Source organism: Lacerta agilis, chromosome 12 (genome assembly GCF_009819535.1).
Source record: "Lacerta agilis isolate rLacAgi1 chromosome 12, rLacAgi1.pri, whole genome shotgun sequence".
Classification (NCBI taxonomy): Eukaryota; Metazoa; Chordata; class Lepidosauria; order Squamata; family Lacertidae; genus Lacerta; species Lacerta agilis.
Genome location: NC_046323.1, coordinates 46,735,777 through 46,756,160, shown reverse-complemented (window position 1 = coordinate 46,756,160; position 20,384 = coordinate 46,735,777). Strand labels below are relative to the sequence as shown.

The 20,384-nt window shown below is 46.2% G+C and overlaps 1 protein-coding gene across 5 annotated transcripts in view; it reads right to left on the bottom strand.

The window, feature by feature from the left end:
- PRKAG2 (protein kinase AMP-activated non-catalytic subunit gamma 2) overlaps positions 1–20,384 on the bottom strand; it is a 177,204-nt gene that overhangs the window by 45,656 nt on the left and 111,164 nt on the right. For 4 of the 5 annotated variants that reach the window (XR_004427668.1, XM_033165488.1, XM_033165489.1 and 1 more), the window contains one exon: positions 3,817–4,028. Coding sequence is in view for 4 of the 5 variants with exons in the window: in XM_033165488.1 (XP_033021379.1) it covers positions 3,817–4,028 (212 nt within the window). In the remaining variant the exon portion in view is untranslated. Of the gene's footprint in view, positions 1–458; positions 533–3,816; positions 4,029–20,384 lie in introns of those variants that run through there. The other variant, XM_033165491.1, reaches the window with a different exon arrangement.

Below are 20,384 nucleotides of genomic sequence, written 5' to 3'. Positions count from 1 at the left end.
TAGAAAAACCCTTTAATCAACCAGCAGCACTTACCAGACGCCAAACTCCACCACAGCTGTTCCCTCCAAACCTCCCTTCTCAAACTCCAACTCTCCACAGGCCTCAATGGTTGGTGCAAGGGCTTTTGGGATTGTACTTGCAAAGGCTCGTGGGATTGCTGGGTGCTGTTTTCACACCGTTTCCCCCCTTTCCACACTGTTAAAGGGCCACTGTTGCCCTTTTCCCAGTCACTTCCGGGTCCGCGGCAATGCCCGTGTGCACGACCACACACATATTAAATGCGTGTAAAATGGTCATTGCCTGTACAGTACTTATAGCAATGGGAAATAAAGTATGAAAATTAGAAAGCATAAAGTATGTCTAGCTAGTGAAGGGTGATGCAATCTCAGCTGGGGGGCTTCAGGTCAAACCAATTAAATTTGCCTTTCTGGGCTGTGACCAGGGGTTCACTTTTTACCTTTACATCATCTGATGCTGAGGTAGCTTCTGCTGCCAGTGTCCCCCCCATTTCTGAAATCTTCCTCTTCTCCCATCAACAGATATAGGGAGCTAAACAATACAAGCCACAGCTGCTAAGCATTTTGCTTTATGGGTGGATTTAAAGGCAGAGGAGGAAATCTGCAGGTTGCAACCTGAGCAGGTAAGACAGCAGGTGTGTTATTCCCTGTCAGAGGAACTGAAGTCCTAACATAGAAAGGCTGCAAAGGATATGCGACGCAAGGCTTATAAATCATGGTTTCTCTGCCACTGTCAGACTTGCTGGCTATCTTATGCAGCCACGCTCCAGAAAATAGGAAGAGTTATTGAGCCAATGAAAGATGTGATAAGTACAGTACACAGTCAGGGGCAAGCTATCCATCTCACAGTCATCTCAGTTTCCTGCGTCTAAGCCACCTTTTTTAAAAAACAAAACAAAATTAATTTTGTTCTGGTGAACGGTTTCAGATGTAAATATGGATGCTAAAAGAATAGAACCAAGGATCCTGTTTCCATACTATGATGGTTTTCTCAAACCAGCTCCCAGCAAACTTTCCTGCTGCTGTAAAGAAGGTTTGGGGGTCAAATGGGATATTGTTCACAGGAAAATTATTCCTGCACCTGTATCTTTAACAGCAGTCACATGCAGAGAAATTTAGCAGGTGAATGTTTTTACCCACCATTTATCTCCACGGTGGAAAAGGGTTTCTGTGCATTAGGCTGCCATCAGAAGCACAGAAGTTAAGAAAAGAAAAGAGGGAAAATGTTGGTGATCCTAGAGGTTAAGAGATAATAGTATTTCAATCTGCAGAGTCTCTTGCACCAAATAAAATTATTAGCAAATGCATCAATATTGCTGAAATATCCAAGGACCCACTGGCTCTGAACCTGAGCTTTCTGATCTAATTGTTTTAATTGTTCTTTTAACTGTTTTAATTGTTATGCTTTTTCACAGGCTTGTTTTACTGTATATTTTAGAAGGGGGTCCAGATATTAGGCCCATCCCTCCCCAAACTCACAGCAATACTAACTGACCCCAGATATAGGGAGGTGGCAAAACCAAATGATAGAAAATATTTTGGGTAATAGGAATGTCATAAGTAAGGCCTGGTAGGAAATAGCAATTGGGAAGGCTTGCTGTGGGGAAGGATCTTCTCACCCTAGATTGGGTATGCACAGGAGATAAAAAATGGCACACAGCTTTCAAGTTCCATATGGGTTACTTAGTGCTTCGGGGTGGACTGGTTTCTTGCAAAGAATGCTGAATTTGGTAGATCTTAATCTGATCCACCCAGGCACTTCTTATGCTCTTAAGAAAGAACACATACATATTTAGGATCACTTAGCACAGATTAGTTATGCCTCAGCTACCCTGACTACTTTTTTTTTGGTACATTTAACACACCTTGGTGGAGAATTCTAGCTTTACAAAAAGTAGACCACAGAAGATTGGTCAGCCCATCTCTTACCTTGAAAGATAACACCCCCTGCTATTGTCTCCCTATCTCTTTCTCACCAGTTTTAGTACTTAACTTAGGTGTCCTATTTTGCGTTATTGTCCTGTTGGCATGCCCTGGGACAAATGCTGACGTAACACCTTAAGACAGAAGGGAGACCTCCGTGTAGTCAGATTATATTACTGTTCTGATCCAAGTCAAGTTTGATCATTGTGACTAAGATTATGTTGTTGTTTTTTAACTTAGCTGCTTTGGACTTATTGAGGAAAGACTGGGTATAAATTAACGCAGGGCTAGAAAGTCAAAGGTCTGACATAAGGTTTTCACATGGCCAGAGGTGGAGGTTGAGCGCATCTGGAAAAACTTTCTGGCAGCAAGTCTCCCTCAGGAGGTTGTGGACTCTCCTTCCATTGGGTTTCTAAGCAGAGATTGGATGGCCACCTGTCATGGATGCTTTAGCTGAGGTTCCTGCATTGCAGGGGGTTGGACTAGATGATCCTTGGGGTCCCTTCCAACTCTACAATTCTCTGTTGTTGTCTAAAATAAATCCTCCATGTTTGATTGCCATATTGTGATCATATTGTGCGGACCGTACTTAGATCAGCAGCTCATGTCAAAGGTGAATGGTTTGAAGAACTCACCGTCACTCAGAAAGGCTGATAGAAGAATAATCTATCAACTGAATCATCAAGCTATAGTTCATACATCCGATCCCCAAATGAGTAATTTCTTCTTCCTATGAAAGTTGCTAGTTGACTTTCACACTCTGCAGTGGCCATTCAGGAGTGTTTCCCTACCAAAGCCAACTACGGTACTATTTCATACTGGCTTGTAAGCAAAGTATACAGTGACCTGATGTGATTGATGTTAGAATTAGCTGAGGTCAAAGTATTAGTTTAGTCATCAGTGGCTTCTTACCAGCCACTTCTAACTGCATGGCTCACAGCAGCACCTATCAGCTACCTTTCCTCTAGTTCCCATTAGTCAACTCTTTACGTAAATTCCGTAAATCTGCAGGTGCTGAATACAGCTGTCAGACTGCAAGCCAGATCGATGCTAACCCTTTAAATCCCCAAGTTAAGTGGGAGGTTCTGCAACCCATTTTTCCTCTGGCCCCATCTCTCTATCTCTCTCTCTACTGTAGCAGGTGGAAAGTTTGGCTGTCTTCACATTTTTCTCTGAAAAATGCAGGCTTTAAATGTTTGTTACTTCTAAGCTTCAGCAAAAGTATATTGGCTATGGGTGAGGTTTTATATCTGAATTTAGAATTTTATAAAGTAAAACACAGTGTATTGCCTACCCCCGAGAAAAGTGCTTACGGCTATTGATACTATAAACAAGACTGATGGGTGTTCACAGCTAGAATCCTATACGTACAAGATTAAGCAGAATAAGCTGGTTCAAGGAAGGAACTCAAGTAACCAGAATAGCTTTATCTTCCAACAGAAAACTGCATCCTACAAATTAAACACTGTATCCTATTGAAGACAATGGCGTCAATAGTTGCTATTTGTAATAGCTGATGGCTAACTACTCAGTGTACAACTTAAAATTTAGGCACACTCCCAAGGCACACTCCCAAGGAAACCTGCAGAGATTTGCAGTCTAAAAGCCTTTGCTAAGAATCGAGAAGCCATTGGTTCAAACCTCACCTCTGCCTTGAACTCATTAGGAGGCGTTAGACAAGACGTCAGCCTCCGTCCTCACCCCAACTGAAATATAGTGATAACTGTAAGACTTATGCACCTTGCAGAATTATCAAAAGGATTATAAGAAGATAATCCACGTTATGCACTTGGACACTTAGAAGCACCCTGTTAATCCAAAAATGCACACAGGACTTTGCATTTCTTACAGAGAAACGAAATGGTTCATACTTACAGCTTTTGAGGTAGCACACGGGGTGGAAGTGGGGGGTTTGGCCACACTTTGTCCAAGAGGGAGGCTTGGTCTCTGGCCTGTATCTGGAGGGGAAGAGGACGTGTGAATCCGTGTTTCTAGCCTCTCTGGTTCATGTTTGTAGGATTCGAGCGGAAACGTTGGCTGCTTGATCACTTGTGTCGGGGTCGAGGGAGAGGAGGAGAGACCAGAGGCTATAAACAAAACAGAAAAAAGATGCAGATGATTAAATCTCGGTATACATATGGGGTGAGGAATGGCTTAAGCCATGCAAAGGCTTTGATCCAATATTTTCACACACACACACACACCCACAATACTGCAACACTAAACAGAAATCTTGTCCTTCTATTTACGAAGTACGGGTCTTCTTCCCATTGCCATAAAATGCCTTTTTTAATCTATAAAGTAGCTGCTGTGAATAGTGTGTTGATCTCAAGCAAGCACAACCAGCCAGATGTGGCTGTGGAAGAGATACCATCCCATTCTTTGGTGTCACCAATGAAGAAAATTCATTGCTGACAGCCACGTAGAGCAATCTGTGAAGAAAACGGGTGAAAGCGAGAGTAGAGATGCTTGTGCCTTCCTGTTTTCTAGGTATTTCTCCTCCCCACATGTACACAGACACACCAGGGCCTATTAAAAGGGGGGATGACACTAATGATATGCCAACTCCCTTGGCTTAAATCACTACTGGCTCACATAAATCAAATACCGGTACTTCAGGTGGGGAGATCACATTCTTTGAAAGCTCCAGGTACCCTAGCAATGTTTTGCTTCCTCACAGTTGCCTGGGAACAGTAGTGCGGTAGGGATGGAGTTTCAGAGCAAGGCAGCTCAGCTTAATGCACTCAGGTATCGCAAGGTCAGAAAATTTGTACTGTGAGCCTGCTATTTTTAAAAACCCTAGAAAACAACAACAACCCCAAAACGAACAGGCAGAGAGCAGTGCAGTAGAAAGCAAGCAAGTTCAGCTAAGACAAGGCAATTCTTTTGTGGAAATTTATAAAACTGATTGTTAAGAGATGATACTGCTTAGCTTTGCCACTTTCAATGTCTGATGGAGCCAGATGGGAAGGGAAGGGCAGAGTTAGAAATGCCCCGAGGGACTCCCACCCGCTTCATTAGGAATCTGGAACTGGCCAGGCTGTCAATTTCAACATCTTTGGTCCATCAGAGCCAAGTGGCTGTTACAGGATATCTTACATAAAATGTATGTGGTATGATGACTTTCCATAGCAAGCACTGCTAGAGGAAATGGAGGAGGGAGAGTTGGTGGATACAATTAACAAAGGTCTCTAGAGCAGCAGCCTTCTCGAACTTGGTACCCTCAAGATGTCTTGGCTTACAACCATCAGTCCCAGCCAGAATGGCCAATGGTCAGGGATGATGGGAGTTGTAGTCTGAGAGAACCCAGCTAAGGCAGGCTCCTGTGCAGAGGATTTGTACCAATCCCATTATTTCAACACAATCCGTCTTCTGTTGGTCGAAAGTTTCATGAAAGTCTACTGTACAGCAGTTTCCGTTGGTTTTAAAGACCATATCTTGGCAACCTGAAATTGACATTTGTTTGAAGAGGCATTTGTGTTGTGTAAAATTAAACAAAACACACACACAGTAGCTGTTAAGGTACTGTTCAGAACCAGGAAACTGTTAACACATGCCCTCCTCAGCAGTTCTGTTATCTCAGATGTTGCTATGAGAAAGTGAACACTTCCAAGCAGCAAAGAAATTGAACAAAAGATTTAAAGGCTGTTATGAATGGAAAGACATTAAATAAACAAGAATGCTGAAAAGATGGCTGTTTGCTCTCTCCTATAAAGATTCCCAATTGTGACATGTTATAAAAAACAGAAAGACCTTCTGTGTATACCCTTATGCCGGCTGTTGTTAGGCTGCACATTTGTCTTTCTAAACACATGACGTTGCTTTATGCAGGGTCTGATCATTGGCTCACTTAAAGCAATACTGAATGCTCTGATCAACAGCTGCTCTCTGGCATTATTTTGTAATAGGTTTGGATTGTTTTTCATTTTGTGTGAGTCACCTTGGGAGAGTTTTTAAGGACCAATAGGTGGATATTAAAGTTATTATAAAGGAACACCATGAAACGTCTCAGCAGAGGGTCTTTCCCATCCTTCTGCCTAAACTAATATTTAACTAGATCTGCTATAGATAAACCACAGGAGCTTTTATGTGTGTAGCATTTCCTCCACTACTGCTCTGTAGCCCCACATTCCATCAAGGTTTAAAAATATCATATTCCATTTCACTTATAGAGGTGAAGTCTTGCTATATATGACAAGGAAAGTGACAAGAGGAAAAAGAGATGAAAAAGCCAGCAAAATTAGCATATGCAACAGGAAAGAGGAAGTGGAGACAGATGGTCAAGAGCAGTGTTTTTCAACCTTTTTTGGGCAAAGGCACACTTGTTTCATGAAAAGAATCACGAGGCATACCACCATTAGAAAATGTTAAAAAAATTAACTCTGTGCCTATATTGACTATATATAAAGTAATTCTCTTGAATTTTTCAATTTTTCCCACGGCACACCAGGCAACATCTCGCGGCACACTAGTGTGCCGCGGAACAGTGGTTGAAAAACACTGGTCAAGAGAACAGACCTGGTGAACACAAGAGAATACATTTGTGGGAGATTGTGGGGGTCGTTGTTAAGAAGCAGAGAGAGAATGTGCAGTTGGGGTTTGGATCTTGAGCGAGAGCTAGGATAAGAAGGAAAGGGAAAGAGTCTGTGGGTAATCTGTTGGTTTGGAGATACAGTCATACCTTGGATCTCGAACACCTTGCAAATCGAACATTTTGGCTCCCAAACGTCGAAACCCAGAAGTGAGTATTCCGGTTTGCAAACTTTCTTTGGAACCTGAAAATTTGTCACAGGTTCTGCAGCTTCTGATTGGCTACCGGAGCTTTCTGCAGCCAATCTGATGCTGTGCCTTGGTTTCTGAACGTTTTGGAAGTCGAAAGGACTTTCGGAACGGATTCCGTTCGACTTCCAAGGTACGACTGTACTGCCTCTCAAAGGAGAAGTGCAAATTTTGAAAATGGCTGTTTTGGTTCACATATTGTTTCAGAAAGTGTGAATTAGGTTCACATTAAAATCTGAACCAAACCAAATTTATCCCACTGTTAGGATATTGGTACAGACTGAGCTGCAAAAGCAGCAGCACGAAGCTGGTATGACTTGTGTTTTTCCCATGAGAAAGACAGTTGTTTTGTCTCTCAACCATGTGATATCTGTACTTTCACTTTCAGTTCTGGCTCGAGAGATGCTAGATGCATTATGCACAGCTCTGACTTACTGAGCTGGCAAGCAGAGACACACTCTGCATCTTATCTATAATAAAGTAGTTTAGCCTTAATGGCTTGTGTGTGTTGTTCTTCATGCTGGGGAACAATCGCATATCAATGTGCCACTGGACTCGAGTAGCCAGGAGTGCACCCAGGCTTCGTCCCTACCTGGGGGGTCAGTCTCACAACTTGCCCCAGCGGGACGTTTGCTAACACCCACACCCCTAGTGAGAGTCTTATGCATGAAAAGCTTGCAGTCTGTGTCCTGACAGATTCTAAGCTAGAGAACATTCATATTCTTGAGATCTCCCTACATCCTTCTGCTGTGCCTGATGCTGTCTTGTCTCTTAGAAAATGGAATGCTAACTCTAACTAACTCTCAAAGCTACCAACATGAGTCTGACCAAACTGCAGGAGGCAGTGGAAGACAGGAGTGCCTGGCGTGCTCTGGTCCATGGGGTCACGAAGAGTTGGACACAACTAAACGACTAAACAACAACTCTAACTAACAGATGACTAAAGAAAGAACATTGTTTATTCTAGCTAGAATAGCAATGATAATATTTAATGCCCTTTTCTATATGTTTGAATAGACCTTGCGTTGGTCCACTTGTCAAGATACAGTGGTACCTCGGGTTACATACGCTTCAGGTTACATATGCTTCAGATTACATACTCCGCTAACCCAGAAATAATGCTTCAGGTTGAGAACTTTGCTTCAGGATAAGAACAGAAATCATATTCTGGTGGTGCAGAGGCAGTGGTAGGTCCCATTAGCTAAAGTGGTGCTTCAGGTTAAGAACAGACCTCCGGAACGAATTAAGTACATAACCAGAGGTACCACTGTATCAGACAACAATACTCCTTTGCAGTCAGACAGATATCGATGCACTATTTCAGACCACAATACAAACTAAATATTAATCCGACTTGCCATTTCCCATCCGACTACATGGGTGTCAACCTTTCTAGGTTGTGAGAAAGGTTAATGAACTGTGCAATCCTATAAATGTCTACACAGTTGTAAGCCACTGAGTTCAGTGGGATTTATTCTGAGGAAACCATGAACAGGATTGAAATCCTAACTGTCTTCCCCAATGCTTCATTTCTTCCAAGTTCAATGCATTAAAGGTAAAGGACCCCTAACAGTTAAGTCCAGCCGCGAACGACTCTGGGGTTGTGGCACTCATCTCTCGCTTTACTTGCCGAGGGAGCCGGCATTTGTCCGCAGACAGATTTCTGGGTCATGTGGCCAGCATGACTAAGCCGCTTCTGGCGAAACCAGAGCAGTGCATGGAGACGCCGTTTACCTTCCTGCCGGAGCGGTACCTATTTATCTACTTGCACTTTGATGTGCTTTCGAACGGCTAGGTTGGCAGGAGCTGGGACCAAGCAACGGGAGCTCACCCTGTTGCAGGTATAATGTTTTTACAGGCAGTTAAGTGTTTTCAGAGTGCTTGAAGTTTTGGTAGAAACTGCAAATGATGAAAATGGCAATCCATTCAAAGGAAATATGATTTACTGCATTACAGCTCCTTAATGCGACTGCTGAGATGCATCTATCACAAGAGCTAATGGGCTAACATGTCAGCTAAAGAGAGGTCCAATAGCAACAGGCTGTGCCAAAATACTAATAATCAGACACACAGGAGCCAAGCCACACAGTTAGCAACATCACAGATATGCCAAAAAATAATAATAAGAGGATGCAGTAAATGGTCAGCAAATGAGGTTTCTTCAGGAACACTACAGAGCTGTGTATAAGATAGTCTTCATATAGTTTCTCTCCACTTTCACTTTCCCTGTTCCCACTTAAATATGTGAACGGATAGGGAGTATGCCAGGGCTGAACCATGGATAGCGGCAGGGGCGTTTCTAGCCCCCTGGCTGCCAGGGGCGGCAAGCCAAGAGGCACCCCTGGGGGCGGGGCATTGCGGCATGTGCATGCGTCATGACGTCATGACGCACGTGCACAGCGCGATGCCACGCCCCTGGGGATGCCCCCGCAGGGGAAAAAAAGGAAAGCAAAGCGGGCGCTTGAACGCGCCAGCTTTGCTTCCTTTTCTCTCCCTTTTGGTGCCCAAAGGGGCGGCCGAAAGGGGGGGGGAGAAGCAAACAGGCGCGTTTAAGCGGCCGTTTGCTCCCCCCCCTTTCCCTTTTGGACGCTTCTTTCGGCGCTGGCTGGGCTGCGCCTCTGCAGCCCAGCCGGCACTGAAAGAAGCGACCGAAAGGGGAGAAAAGCGCCCGTTTGCTTCCCCCCCCTTTTCATTTTCGGACGCTTCTTTCGTCCGAAAGTGAAAAGGGGGGGAAAGCAAACGGGCGCTTTTCTCCCCTTTCGGTCACTTCTTTCGGTGCCGGCTGGGCTGCAGAGGCGCAGCCCAGCCAGCGCCGAAAGAAGCGTCCGAAAATGAAAAGGGGGGGGAAGCAAACGGGCGCTTTTCTCCCCTTTCGGCTGCTTAAACGCGCCTGTTTGCTTCTCCCCCCCCCCTTTCGGCCGCCCCTTTCGGCTCCGCAGCCCAGCCAGCGCTGAAAGGGGCGGCCGAAAGGGGGGGGGGAGAAGCAAAGCTGGCGCGTTTAAGCAGCCGAAAGGGGAGAAAAGCGCCCGTTTGCTCCCCCCTTTCCCTTTTGCCGCCGTTCGTTCCGTCGCCCCAGGAGCAGCAGCACCGCACACACTGTGCGCTGCTGCTCCCACGGCGACGGAGCAAGCGGCGGTGAGCAGGGTGAGCAGCGGCGGGTGGGGGTGTCAAGCGGCGGCCCCTCCCACCACTCCCCATGCACCACCGGTCACCCCGGGAGGAGCAGCGCTGCACGGACGGGGTGCTCGCTCGGCCGAGCGAGCACCCCGTCCGTGCAGCGCTGCTGCTCCCGGGGTGACGGAGGGAGCGGCGGCGCGTGGGAGTGACGGGAGGGGCCGCCACTTGACACCCCCACCCGCCGCTGCTCACCCTGTCACTGGGGGCGTACCGCCCCTACCGCCCCTCCCTAGCAACGCCCCTGGATAGCGGTCTCAAGTGAGCCAGGAGTTAGGAACCAGCAGCTGTGGGAAATGCCAATATTCAGAACTGAAGAGCAAGTCCCGACGCAAAGGACAAACCACAAGGCGAGGTCAATGAGCAAGCTAGAAGTCCGGATCAAAGAATAACCAAGGATACAATACCACACCAGAGTCCAGGAAAACTTTGTTGCTAGAGCAACAAAGTCAGAGGCCTCTGCCTACACCCATCTCTATCACTAGTGGCCTCAGGCGCTAGGGGTGGGGGCGTGGGGGTTGAAGGAGGGCTGAGGCATGAGCAGAAAGGGTTAGACGGATGATTTGTAATTTAATTTGGATTATCGATTGGCCAGGATTGCACACAGAAGTCGAGCAGTTTTGCACCCACACAGGTAGGCCCTTGCAATGTGTGTTCCAACAAGGCTTTGGAGTTCAGCCTTCCCCCTTTCTTTTGATTTGTGCATCAATATTGCTGCAAGTCCAAATCTGCCGTTAATCACTCTTCTATTTTCCCATCAGCTTAGGCTTTCCTTTTCTGACACTGCTCAGGATCTGACATGCAAAGCCATTTCTCTCCGGGCTAAATATTTTCCATACCTTTAAAGCATTTGCTTGCCATTTTTGTGCCAGCATTTCAAATGCACAGGTATTCCATGTGCACTGTGTAAGGGCATGGGGCAACCTGCAACCCTTCTGTAAAGGACGGCGGCTTTCACCCCTCCCTGGTTTGCACTCTTCCGCTAGTAGTGAAAACCGAGGCGCAGGCAAGCTATGGCTGGTGAATGTTAAGTAGAGTTACCTGTAGCAAAACTGAGCAGGGCCTGCTATTTCTCCATTAGGCTGATTCATCGCAAAGAATACCAGGCATTTAAGGCAATTGCTGCAAACTTCACGTGGTAACAGTTGACTGCAGTTGCTTAATGGCTGTTAAGGCACATACAAAGCAGCAGGTGAAGAGTGTGTTGATGATTTGTAATGAAAGCTCTCCGGAGATGGGAAGCCACATAAGGAAGAAGGCAGATAGGCAGTACAATCCCTACTGCAACTGGGAAATGTTGCATTTCCCTTTAAAAGATATAATGCAAGGGGAGATACGGCTTCTCCTGCCTCATTCTTCCACTACTCCCCCAATAAATGCATACATCGAACAACACATGGACATGACTGGCCCTATCGTATCTACACCGGCCTCAACAGATGGGAGGAATCTCAATTTCTATGCCATTCTAAAGTTCTTGTTGCCATCCATCTGTCTCGGGAAGCAATGGCAGAGTGTGCTTTCGGGGGTAACGTCAAACTGTTGGAGAGTTACAGCGCCTGCTGTGGCTATAGAGACCGATATGGGAGAGATGTTTTGTTGCAGCTGGGGCAGGTGAAGGTGTCTGGTTGTGGTGCTGCAGATGCACCAAGGCGTTTCTTCTCTCTGCGCTCCTCCCAGCGGTCATTCCTCCTCTGATCACTGCTATGGATGCACAACCTGACTGCATGTCTGCAGGCCCCACGGTCGCCTGCAAGGGATTCCCACAGGGCAGGGTTGACGTTGCCAGCCTTCATGTCATATTTGCAGACATCTTTGTAACACAGAGCTGGGCTTTCGACAGGCCTAGAACTCCCCCGGTGGAGGGAGTTCCAGTTTGGAAGCTGCAATCATTATGGACCTGTACTGCACTCCCACCAGTTGAGACACAGAGCAGGGCCTCTTCCAAAGACCAAAATGGGAAGGTGGGGTCATGTGGAAGCAAGTACTCCTTCCGGAGCAGGGTGAGGAGGGGAGGGGATGATAATGCTAATAATACGGGGGTAATAATTGACCAGACAATACTGTGGTAAGGATGACTAATATAAAGGCCTTGAATGCTCGGATGGCATAAATTCAAAGTGTTATTGTTGTTGCAATTAACATAGCATTCAATAAATCTTTCAAGATGATGAACTCGGAACGTTTGCAAGCTGCCCCTGTGCTAGACAGCATATTTTCCTGCTGATCGGAAGGAGCATTCTTCTTCAGCTTATTATTCAAACACATTAGCCAACAAACAGCAGCGAACACATTCAAGTAGTCCTTGAGCGAACACATCCTTGGCCCCTGCTAACGTCACAACAAGCGCTAAGACAACACAGCCCTGACATGCTGACCTCCGACCCTGTCACTTACGCCATGAGTCTGTTGATCAGGAATGATGTGTCGCAGGCCTGCTTGTGAGGGGAGGGGGTTACATTGTAGGAAACAATGCCTAGGCACCCTGGGCTTTATTTACTTAGCACATCACCTGGTTTCTCATTCTCTTACAGAATACTTCACATTCCTCAATGGTGATGCTTTAAAGGAACAAGGTTCTGAGCCTAGTCTGCACCCATGCAAGTGTGACCGCCATTAACCTGGCTGTACTACCAGTGACATTAGTTACACTCAAACCCATGCACACTTTGTGCAAAATGTAATATATACAAATTCTGGAGTCCAAATTCTGTGATGACAAATGCTTGATTATTTGCCCCTTAAAAACCTCACAAATTAGGTAAATCTTCGGGAGTTTCTCCTCTACTTTGATTCTTTAGAACAACCACCACAGGCAAAAGAAATGTTTTCATATTCAAACAATCCATAATTAACATGAGAATTTGCTGCCATAAGATGTGGTGGTATACAACTAAGTTTTACTCAAAATAGATCCAACAGGTGTTACCTTGAGTTGAAGAAAGAGCCCTCTAATTATTTGGGTTTCTTCGCCCTTAATCATTCCACTCCTTGATTGTGTGGATCAAGAGAGAACAGGTTCCTGTCTCCAAATAAGATGCTAATAAACTTGGCCAACTACAACCAGGTCCTACACGTTAACTCCAAAATAAATACTATTGTGCTGAGTTACTTACTCCCAAGTAACCATGCACAAATTTGCAGGGAAGGGGGTTGTGTTATATAACGAAATGAGAAAAAATATTCCACAATCTAGATCTTGGCGCGCTAAATCCCTCGGAAATCACTGAGGATTTGCAAAATAGCCTACATATTATGCATGTCATCCAGAACATGGAATGCCAACACATGTAAAACCATTGTGCTATATGATTGGCATGTATGCAGGATATTTCTAAAAATGGGGGGTGGGGGGAACAATGCCAACACCAACAGCCAAGTTAGGGTATTTCTTGGAGTAGGCAAACCTCAGAGCAACTATGAATTTATTTGTCCGTTTGTTACTATTATGGTGAATGGTAGGTGTCTGGTTTTTTTTTGAGAGAGAGAGCATGTAAGGACCCACTGGGGATTGCAGTGAGTCTCAATGGACTCTACATGTACAGAACACGATGGCACATTGCATCTCCCTAAAGAAGACTTGCCAGTGAAGGCTGACCCACCCACAATCAGAAGAGGAATGTGATACAAGAGTACCTCCTAATTCACCACTCCACTTTTCCCCAGAAGAGTGTATGGCAACCATTCATTTAATTGGAGGAAGGGGGAGTAAAGGGGTGCCCCAGGAGCCTACTGGGGTGAGATTTAAACTTCTTCCTCCCCTGCCCGTTTTCCCCAGGGATCCGAGCCCTTAAGAATCATGCCCACTCCGGTCTGAACAGCTCTCATCTCTGTGAAGAGGTCATAACACAGGGACAGAGTAGATGTATTGATCTGATGGAGCATAAGGCTACCTACCTTCATCTACCTACCTACCTTCATCCAGTATCCCTATCCTAGGTTTCGTTTCTCGGCCACACTCGAATGTGCAATAATTTTTGGAAGTGATTAGATATCGCTGACCATTTCTCAGACTTTGATTGCTCAGGGCTTAATCCGCATGGGATGCCGCTGGCAGTGATAAGAGCCAAAGGTCATTTGCATAAAGGGATGTCTAACTGAACCTTCATAAAGAACAACTGTCTGAAAGGGTGCTGTCTGTTCAGGACCATCCAATGCCTCTGCTAAATATGGTGCTGTGAATGGCTACCAGGAAAACAGCCTTCTTGGCAGCAGCACCCCATTTCTGCAATGCCCTTTCCAGAGAGGCTCGCCTGGCACCAACATTGCTATTTTGTGTGTGTGTCCAGCACAGAGCTTTCAAAATTTTAATTTCTTGAGTTGTTTTAAGCACGTTGATTTTGTAATAGCACCTGGTTTTATGCTGCATTATCGTGTGTTTTTTATTATTTTGTATTTGATGGCGAAATTGTGTAGGCTGCCCAAATAAATTCTATCTGAAAGGTAGGATATAGTTCTCTGTTAACAAAGTAACAATGAAGTAATGTGCTTGGGAGTAAGACCATTTAAACTCGGTGGGACTTAATTTCAAATAAACCTGCATAGAATCAGGCTATTAAAACTATTCAGCTTTGGCAGGCTTGTGCAAAACCTCTGGACAAAGCAATACAGTATGTCTAGAAAGATGACTCCCAACATGGGAATACAACTTGCTTTTATGCTCTGGGCTGCAGGGGTTGAACATGAAAATGCTAGTGCCTCTTGGAGGGCAAGCCATTGTGATAATAAAGCCTTAGTTTGTGATTCCTTCTCCTTTATGAGACTGGATTTTTTTCAGCATATAGGAGAGAGGAGAACAATTACATTTCCCCCCAAAGTAACCTACACCATTTAAAATTCAAAATGCATCCGAGTGCAGCTTCATCCCATGGGGAGACAGCAGGGGTGTGAGGTGGGGGAAGAGAGCTCCAGACTTTCAGTCCTGCTCATCATCATTCTTATCCTGCTAACGTGGGAAATTAATCTCTTTATTAATGTATGTCGCAGTGTGGTTCCTTGGACACCTGCCAAAGCCCTCCTGGAGGAATGAGTGATGACTGCTTAGCTCCTGTTTGACAGAAAATAAACTGCTTGTGCTTCGCTTATGATCCCTTACTGTACTTGGTGAAATAAATTTGTGCCGGTTATAGCAAAAGATCACATCTGCAGCTTGCACATATGAGGAATTTGCTCTCAGAATCTGACCCCGCAGCTGCCCACTCACCTACCTGCCATTTAAATGGATGCCCTCTCTGCACAAAGACCCTCCCTGCCATCTCTTGCTTTTCCCCACCCCTACAACCTGGTAATCGTACAGACAGGCATTGTACTTCTTACAAAAGGAAGGCTAGTATGGGATCTTGGTATCTCAGCCATTCACACTTTCTTGCATTTGGACTTCCTTTCTTTTTTCTTTTTTTGCAGTGAAGTTAAAACTATTTGTTGCGCCACTCCTGCTGCAACCAGGCTAGTTTCCCTTGAAAGCCCCTTTAAAAGAAATTCTACTACTCCTCTGCTATTGGCTGCTTGCAGGGAGGCTGAGCAGGCAATTGTCTCTGGCTCTAGTTCCACTTGCCAGCGTACGTGTTTGCCCTTGAGGCTGAGAACACTCGGATGAAACGCACCACAAGGCGGCTTTCCGAGTCTTGCTCTGAGGAGGCCGGCAGCTGTTGGTTCCTCTCAACTCTCCTCTTGCACACAGCGGGAAGCGGCTGGCCAGAGACAGGACAGGCCGGCCTGTCAGCAGTGTCCGATCCAACTCACACCTGCACTTCCCACAGGCTTCGTGAAGCAGCATTCTTCTCCAGAAAACTCTTCCTTTCCCAATTCAGAGGCTTAGACCCCCAGTTGGTCTCACCACCACCACTTCTTTGCCTCCCTACCCAAAAGCACTCTCTTCTCTGGCTAATGTAAGGATGTGAGGCCCCTGCTGAAGGAGACCAAAGGCCGATTTAGTTCAGCATCTTGCTCCCCACAATGCCCTGGCTCCAAAGCCCAACAGCCACCCAGAGACAGAGGCTGAGGGTCTAACTGAGAAAGCTTTGGAACTAAGTCCCACCACTGAGCCTGAGGCCATCGGATGTCTGCATGCCCCAGGAATGACAGCCCCCAATCCCATTCCACCAAGGAGCCTCCATTCACCAAGGAGCTGTTCCCCCATGTACTCAGCTGAACTAGCAGGGCAACAGAGACAGCATGCACAGCATGAGCTCCTGGAGAGATGAAGGTGTGTGGCCTTGCAACCAGAGAGTTGCCCCTTTATTAGATGGAGCATGAGGGGTGCAGTAAGGCTCAGAGCGTAAGTGGACTCAGTGTGCCTTAGAACAAGTAGCCTGTTTTCATGGCTCTGTCCAGGGTCCTGAAACCACTGGTCTCTACCACTATTTTCCTTTGTTTTCAGGAATCCCCCTCTTGAATGAGCGGTGCAAGTCTTCTCCTTTTGCCCCAGATTTGCACACTCCTGACCCAACCGAAGGCTCTCTTTTACCAGGGTGGGATAATGAGATCCCTCGGGTAAGTACACAAGCAGTAGCACCTTTCACTGTTTCTTGCCACTGAACATGGAAGATCCACTTCGCTATTATGACTACGCTATTATGACTAGTAGCCATGGATAGATTCCCCCGCATGTGAATTTGTCCAATCTGATCTAAGCCTGTGGCCATAATCTCATTTTGTGGTAACAAATTCCACAAAATGCTTATGTACTGTTTCCTTCCTTTAGTCTCCCCTGAATCTGGTGCCAATCAATATCAACACAGGCTTTAGCACTATGAGATGAGGAGAATAACTTATCTCTGTCTACTCTGCTCACGCTATGGGCTTATTCTCCCCAATGGTGCCTTTCAGACTGTCGCCAAATTCTTCCCAACAACTTACCCAATAAATTTATCTCTGCTTCGGTCTCTATTTTGGCCCCTGCTTCCCTCAAAAATGTGCTCATATATTCTAGGGTAGCTTCAAGCATCACATTTGTGCAATTCTGTTGGTAGCTATCTGTCAGGGAGCCAGTGAGCAATAAATCTCCTAGAGTAAGTGAAGTTAACTCATTAGGGACAGTGACCATTTTAGCTGCATCCACCAACACGTGGCCCCTTTGGACCCTGAAGAGGGAGGAATGGAGGCGTAACGGGGCAGGGCGGGCTTATGCACACTCCGTCAATGCATGGCGGTTGACAAATGGAATCCCCATGCAAAATGGTCGCTGCCTGTAGTAGAAAGAACAAGGCCTGCTCAGGAGCACCAGGCCTAATAAGCACAGCAACTCTTCTCGGTAGGTCTTACCCCTATGAGGCAGTTGTGGAGATTGAAGGTCCCTGCCTTCCCACAACTGCCTAAGTCGTCTGCTCCCTTGTGTCCTTCCCAAGCAATCTGAGACTTGCCAGCTCCATGTCTGTATTTGCTCCTCCCTCTTCATACCAGCGGTGAGGAGAGCTTGTCGCAGCAGGCATGGGAGACACCCCAGCTTCTTCACCAGCCTGAGTCATCTCTGCCTCTTGACCTGCTTCTGCTTCTGGACTTCTCTCTGCCACAGACTCTCCCTGCTCACTAAGCCCTGTTTTCCCTTCAACCTCAGACACCTCCTCCTCCCAGTCTTCTCTCTCTTCTTCTTCTGACCATTCATCATCGTCCCACCACCACTCCCCAGGCTCTGAGCCTTCTTCCCTTGGGATTTCTCTCGCTGGTGCCTCCCAGTGTTCCTCTGCATCTTGCCAGTCCATTACATTATCATGACCTAAGTGCAGCAGTACCAAAATTTTCATGGTTAAGCAAAGAAAGGCAAGCTAGTAATTTTCAGAGGCTTATTCAGCTGCTTAAAGAGGCTCACTTCCCACTCCAGAAACTCTGGCACTGCAGACATGTCCAAAGACAGCCCTGTATGGTCACCACTGCTGACCTGGGATGCGTATGAGCTGGAGGTGCAAATCTCCATATCTCATTACCCTGGAGTCAGCCTGACCCCTCTGCTCCCAGATGCCGTGTGTGTGTGTGTGAGTGTTTCATTTCTGAAAACAAACAGCAGTTTGAGTTCTTGATTTAAGCAGTAGCTGCTACCTAGAATATTGGTTCATATATTACCCATGGTCCAAGGCCTGGGTGTGTGTGTGTGTGTCACAAACACGTCATTAAAGCCTGAATCTCTTTGGTTGAGAGACTGCCTACATTGCCCCATGAGTCTCATGTGGACACTATGCACAATCCACTTGCACAATCCAACTGCAATCCAGATACATTAAAATCAGTAGGTTTCTTGGCATTGATTTCAGCTAGATATGGATGGCAATCTAAGAAACCTGAACCCCTGACTTTCTAAAGGGCCTGCTCTAGCGTTCTCACAAACTACCGGACTCAAAGAAGTACTGTCTGGTTGAAAAACCTAGGGTCAATTGTGCAAATTAGGTGGTGCCATATACATCCACTCAAGACTTCCATAATTTATTTGGTTTTGCTCTTCAGGTTTCTAAATAATTTGGATTTTTGCCCTCACCATAGATTGCCTGGAATGGGAAGAACATGCAGTGGTTTTAATGGCAATGAATGAGATCCAAAAACATGCTTTTTAAACCAACCACTCTCAAAAATCTGTCATGATTTATATGCCACATTCTATGCCATTCAGTTGATTTTCTGTTTCTGTGACACATTCCCAGCTGTGCAGAATACACCCAACCCTTGTTCATTCAGTAATGTTGAAACTTCAGTGCGAAGGAACCCAATAGGCTCTTGGGAGCCATGTAAATCCTGGGTGTTTGTGGCAGATGTACACAGAATGCGAGAAAGGCCTCTCTGAGCTTAGACAACTTCCTGGGAAGATACAAGCTTCTTCCTATCTCCTTGCTGGGGTTTGCCAAAGGGTGGAAGAAGAGAACCAGACGCCATGCAACAGCCATCTAACACTTAATGCACAGTGGTTTTCACAATATATGGAACTGGCTCCTGCTAGCATCGAGCTATGCAGAGAGACTCAGGCTACCACTTATTATTACCATTCACTTAATGAAGCGTTGAGTATCAGTAGAGCTTGCTTCCAAGTAGTAGGTGCACACTACTGGCTTCAGGCATGCTTCTGACTACCTCATCCTAAACATATTTACCTGGAAGTGAACCAAGCAGACCCACCATCCTGTCTCATGTGTTGCACAGGAAGATGCCTTATAGTAGCAAAATCATGTCTATCCCCACGGATGGGGAACCCGTGGCCCTCTAAATGTGCTTGGACTACTTCAGCCCAGACCAGGAGCCATGCTGACTGGGGCTGATGGGAGTTATGGCATCTGAAGTGCTGCAGGTGGGCCTCCCCTGGCCACTAGTAGCTCTCTAGGATTTCTGCCAGAAGACTTTTGCAGCCCTACCTGCAGATGCCAGGGACTGAATTTTGGACTTCTTGTCTGCAAAAGAGCTGCTCCGCCACTGAGCAATAGCCCCTCCCTGAAGGCTCCCACCGGTCATGAAGACTTTGTGAGAGGGGACCAAAGGAAAAGGAGAACAGTGAAAGGCTAAGGCAAGGACCTACCTCTCAGTGAGAAACTATACCTGTGCCCAGGAATTCATGTGACTTAAGACTCCTCATTTTTATGTTGGGGGTGAAGGGACCTCAGACCCTAGGAATTGGCTCCTATGACAATTGCTGTCTGCATGTAGGTGTTGCACTGTCATTTTCTGCAGCAAATGTGGGCAACATGAGTGCATCAGATGGAGTCAGGACAGGGCATGTGGTTCGCAAGCAGAAGATCCCAGGTTGATTCTCTGGCACTCCCAGGTGGGGATAGTAGTAGCAGTAGTAGTAATAGTAATAATAATAATAATAATAATAATAATAATAATAATAATAATTTATTTGTACCCCCGCCCATCTGGCTGGGTTTCCCCAGCCACTCTGGGTGGCTTCCAACAGAGATTAAAAATACATTAAAACATCAATCTTTAAAAACTTCCCTAAACGGGGCTGCCTTCAGATGTCTTCTAAACGTCAGGCAGTTGTTTATCTCTTTGACATCTGATGGGAGCGTTCTACAGGGCAGGTGCCACTACCGAGAAGGCCCTCTGCCTGATTCCCTGTAACTTGGTTTCCCGCAGTGAGGGAACCACAAGAAGGCCCTCGGCGCTGGATCTCAGTGTCCAGGTAGAACCATGGGGGTGGAGACGCTCCTTCAGGTATACTTCAGGTATCCTTGAGGATAGGACAGATTCCTATCTAAAACCCTGGAAAGCCATTGCCAGCCACTGTGCAGCCAATGATAAGCTGGAGGAACCGTTGGTCTGATTCTGTGTAAGGCAGCTTCCTGAAGACATGGGGATGTTATCCGCATATTTGTTGCAAGAAACACCCTTGCTTTGTAACACATGCACGTGCGTATTTGCAGCAATCATGGTTTCCGCACAAAAGGCGGAGGCATCCCCATGCAGACCTCAGGGTTAAGAAGCAAGCTCCCAAAGGCATTTTTACGCAACATCATTCTCCAGGGGCCCATCCTCTGAGCGGGCAGATCCGCTGATTACATTGCAGAAGG